At 58.7% G+C, this 4,579-nt stretch overlaps 1 protein-coding gene across 1 annotated transcript in view; it reads right to left on the reverse strand.

Moving 5' to 3' along the window:
- The window catches only part of LOC103593979 (chromosome unknown open reading frame, human C15orf59), a 13,960-nt gene extending 9,650 nt beyond the window's left edge, over positions 1 to 4,310 (reverse strand). Inside the window, exons 1-2 of the mRNA XM_008577136.1 lie at positions 4,044 to 4,310; positions 2,891 to 3,615 (exon numbers count right to left, since the gene is read on the reverse strand). Coding sequence (XP_008575358.1) covers positions 2,891 to 3,046 — 156 coding nt within the window. The 5' untranslated portion in view covers positions 3,047 to 3,615; positions 4,044 to 4,310. The remainder of the gene's footprint in view (positions 1 to 2,890; positions 3,616 to 4,043) is intronic.
- Between the last annotated feature and the right edge of the window lie 269 nt (positions 4,311 to 4,579).

Consider the following 4,579-nt stretch of genomic DNA (forward strand, 5'->3'; position numbering starts at 1 on the left):
CCCCCCCCCCCCCCCAGCATGCCAAGTCTCCAATACATCCTTGTAAGATCACTGGGAGGTACAAATCACCATCCCCCCTTTTCAGAGATGAGCAAACTGAGGCTCAGGGCTTGGGAAGGAAGTGCTTTAGCATCTCTCATCTTTCAGTAAATCCCAGGCTGTGTGCTCAAGAGGATGAAGGTCTTCCATGATTAGGAGTGTCTGGGGGCTGGGGAAGGGGAGCAGCAGACAGAGGAGAAGGGTGGCAGAGGGGAATGCAGCTAGCCCTTCCTCTCTGCTGGCCTTGCTCCTTCATCAGGCATCCTGGGCAGCTGCTCCAGCAGCCTTGTCTCCACATCTAAGTGCTTTGCCTTCCTGAGACAAAAACCCAGCTGGTGGGTCCTGAGCTGGTGCTGCCCAGAGAGCGGGGTGTGATGAGGGAACAAGTGCCTGCCACCCTCTTGACCTTGGGCCTACCTATGCCCCTGATGGAAAAATGCCATAAAAAGGGACTGAGGAGAGCCAGACAGATCCAGCAGGAGGACCAACAGCCAAGATCACAGGTTCCAGGGAGCAGGGAGGCTGCAACCCTTTTCTCCCAACCAGGAGAAACCTTTTTCTCCCAACCACTTGGTAACACCATTCCCAACAAATCCTATCCCACAGGAAGTCAGTTATGGCATCTCTTGTTCTGCCTGGGCCTTCTAGAGCCTCCCCTGCCTTCCCCTGCACTCCCCTCTGCCATCGCCCCATGGCCAGACCATCCCTGGGGGATGAGGGAGCTCTGAGGCTTGCCTCACCTCCCAGCTGGGTGCCATTGGCAGCGGGCAGGCTGTGGCATACGGGGTAGGCTCTGGTTGCCGTAGCAACCTGCCAAAGACTTGGGTGGAGGCACATGGCCTACAGGGTTTGTGGGGGGAGGGGACTCATCTTTCTCTGTCTTGGCTCAGGCCTTTGGGTTGCATGGCCTATGAACCTGGAGCTCTGCAGTTAGAGACATGGGAGTGAGTGAGTGTGAAAAGGGAAGGAGGGGACATCTAAAAGATCTGCAAATAAATACTAGTGCTATAGCCTCACAGCAAGAGTGTAAGGTATCATCTCTTGAAGACCTCTGTCCAAGTGCAGAGATTGCCCAGTAGCTCACCTGCTACAACCCCAGAATATGCATCAGGAACCTGAGTTCTAAGCTTAGTCCTGCCACTAGTAGGCTGTGTGACCTTGGACAAGCCCTTGTCCCTCTCTGGGCCTCAGTTTCTTCAACAGTGAATGAACAGGGCTGGTCTGAATTACCTGTAAGATCCCTTCAAGGTCTGGATGGCTCTGCTGGGAAGAGAGAGACCTTGGGAGCCTGGAAGATGCGCAGCTGGGAGTAGGCTCAGAGTTGTACCAAAAATGACTCCCAGGCTTAGAGTCAATCCTGGCTCTTTCTGGGTGGGCCTGCTGGGGCATAGGTCTCATGCCCTTGCCCAAGACTGGGCTTCTGGACAGTTCCCATGGCCCTGATAGAATTGCAGAATGTCTAAAATAAGATGGGGGTTAGGGTAGGTGGGATTGTAGTACTTTGGACCCATGAGGTTAGAGAAGTAGGGGTTGTTCAGGGGCATCTGGCCTTTGACCTCCAAATTATACTGCCCAAAGATGTTCAGCCTGGACCATGGCCAGCCCAGTCCACGGGTAAGAGTACCATCACCTCTGTCCACCTGAAGCAATGGTTATTCCCACCTCCTGAGATAAGGTTTCCATGGTGCTGACCAGGGGCAGAGAGACTGCCCTGCCCAACCTCAGCTCCTGCCCCAGCATCACTGACCTGCCCCCACACCCCCCGAACTCAGTTCCTTTCAGACAACCCCTACGCCTTAACTCTCAGTCCAGGCTGGAATCACTCTACCTCCTCAGCCCTCCTAGAGCCCCTATCCTCCCTACACAGCTGGCCTCATGCTGGGAGAGCCTGAGCCCATAACTCCAGCTCAATCACTCTCCTGGCCATCTCTGCAGGGGCCCTGGTTACAGGAGTTGAAATTTGCCTAAAGCCCACCTGGCTGGCATAATGGCACCCAGCGGGCAAATTCAGTACAGCAGCTCAGAACGCTGGTCATGCATTTTGGGCTTGAACGCAGCCCAGGGAGCAGGGCTGAGGACATGTGTACCTCATTACCCCAGCGATGTAGGAAGCAGTAATTAAACCAGGCTCCACTTAGAGAGACAGAGAGGGACATGACACACACACCCTAGCACTTCTCATGACTTTTCAGCCTTGGCAAAAACATTCAGAACTGTGGGATGGGGACACATCCCCTTAGAGGAGACTCCTGCCCCTGCCAATGTACACAGGAAACTCTGATACTCACCAGCAGCTCTGCAGACCCATTCTTACCCCAGAACAAGGAGGGCATAGCTGGCTTTAATTTTTCCAGGATCAAGGGTTCTGAGTATCTCTGTAATCTCTAGGGAAATACATTGAACTGGGCTGCAAGCAATGCGGAGTGCCTTAATACAGCCATCTGCACTTTCTAGGGGCCCCTTGTGACCAGGTCAGAGTCTGGGAGGTAAATGGTGGAGTCAAGGGTCAGCTTGGGTCCCAGCAGAATGTCTCCCACTAAGAATCTGTGGTAGGACTCAGTCCTTACTGGCCAAGTTGGCAGCTCTGAGTGCTAACCACAGAGCCATGGGCTCACTGACATGCTGCCCAAGCAAAGTCTACAACATTAAGGACCCTCCAGCCCTGGGGTATGGTGATACTTTTAGCCAAGCAGATCTGAGGAAAGGAGAACAAGGAGAAAGGAGGTACCCAGCAGAGTGACATATGTGCACACAGCATTGCATACTCAAACACCTACGTGTGAGTGTTTTTGCCCCAAGCCCAAGAAGGCTGGTCCAGTGTCTGTCTGGCCCCTGTTCACCCCTCACTTACCTCCCTCAGCTCCTTGGCCACCTCCTTGAGCTCCCGTAGAATGCCTTCAAGCTGCCCGATGACCATCTTCATGCGCTGTCGAATCCGCTCCCGCTCGCCACCACTGCTGGGGTCGTCACTGGGCTGCCCAAGGTCCGGGGCGCCCCGAATGTTCATCCTTCACCAGGTGGCCACAGGCCTGCCCATACTCCCCCCAGCCGGGCACACACTGCGTCTGCCTCCACAGAGCCCCCCTCGGCTGGGCAGAGCTCCACATCTTAACGGCCCCCCAGCCCACCCTGGCCCTGGGCGGCCCTCACCCAGCCCCTGCCCCCTGCCACCCAGCCTCTTCTGCCTCTGGGTGGGAAATGAGACACCCAGAGGGAGACAGAGTCTGACAGAGGGGGTCAAGGTGAGGACACAGGAGGGCAGGGGGAGGGGCCTTGGGTCCCAGGAGTGGCCTCCAAGACCTGAAGTGCCTGTGAATGTGCTGAGCTGATCTCTGCCTGAGCTTGGACACAGAGGCAGGGGGATGACTCTGCAGGGACTAAGGGTAAGAGATGCCCTTGGGATGAGGGGGGAAGCAGCAGTAAGCCCCTCACAACTCCTAGGCAGTTGCAAAGACAGAGGTCTCTGGATGCAACTGACACCTGCAGAGGGATGGTGGCTGGGGTCTTCGAGATGTGGAGGGGGCTCCAGCTGTGGGTGACTTTGGGGAGGGAGCTGGATTGGAGGAGGGCAGCCCCCTGCAGAGAGAGTGAGCCTGGCGTCAGCCCTCCCAGGCTGCAGCACCAGCCAGCAATGCTGCTGCCTCCCTCCTCTCCCCTGCCTGCACCCTTCCTCGCTAGGGGTTTATTTATCTTTCTTTGTAGGAAGGGGTGACGGAGGCAGATGTTTTACAGCACAGCCCCTCCTCTAGAGGGAAAGGGAGGGAGCCCCCTGCTTTAGAGGCAGAAGTCCTCAGCCTGCTATGGGGCACCCTGGCCGCGGCTCTCCCCATCCCCACCCCCACCCTACCAGCCAGGCCTGGCCCCTCTAGTTCACCAGAGGGCCTCGCCAGTTATCCATCCTTCCTCCTAGTGGCCCCAGGGTGCCCTCGTTCCCAGCGGACCCTCCCTCCTCCCCAGCGGACCCTCCCTCCTCAGCCCCGCCTTCCTTCAGAGCCCCGACTCACCGAGGGTGGGGGCACCGGCCTTTACTCCAAGCAGCGCCGGGGGCCAAGCCCCAAGACGAGGTTGGGGGGCCCCCAAGGCTCCCTAGGGCGGGCTTCTCTCTCTGGACCCTTCGGCCCCTGGCCCCAGGGAGGTCCTCCGAGCCGCGGCCCGAGGCATCTGGGCGGTGGGAGGGGGCGGGGCCACCGCGTTCCAGGGAAGGGGGCAGGAAAAATCTCCCTCAACCCCCGCCAGGCTCCGGATCTGGAACGAGCGAGGGTCCGGCGGGCTCGGGGCTCTGAGGCCACAGGTGACCCGGGCGCAGGGCGACCGAGGTGACGCTGGGCCGGTCCCAGCGCGTGAGCCAAACTCGGAGGGCTGGGAGGGCTCCGGGATCCCCTCAGCCCACGCTCGGCATTCCCCGGGCTCGGCACCGTCCGGGATTCGCTCTGTCCGGTCCAGATCTGCTGGGTCCGGACTCCGCCGGGGTCTGCCCTGCCCTGCCCTGCCCGGAGTGAGCTGGCACCGCCGGGCGCCCGTGACGCTCTCAGCCCGGACC

This window comes from Galeopterus variegatus, unplaced genomic scaffold (genome assembly GCF_000696425.1).
Source record: "Galeopterus variegatus unplaced genomic scaffold, G_variegatus-3.0.2 Scaffold1454, whole genome shotgun sequence".
NCBI lineage: Eukaryota > Metazoa > Chordata > Mammalia > Dermoptera > Cynocephalidae > Galeopterus > Galeopterus variegatus.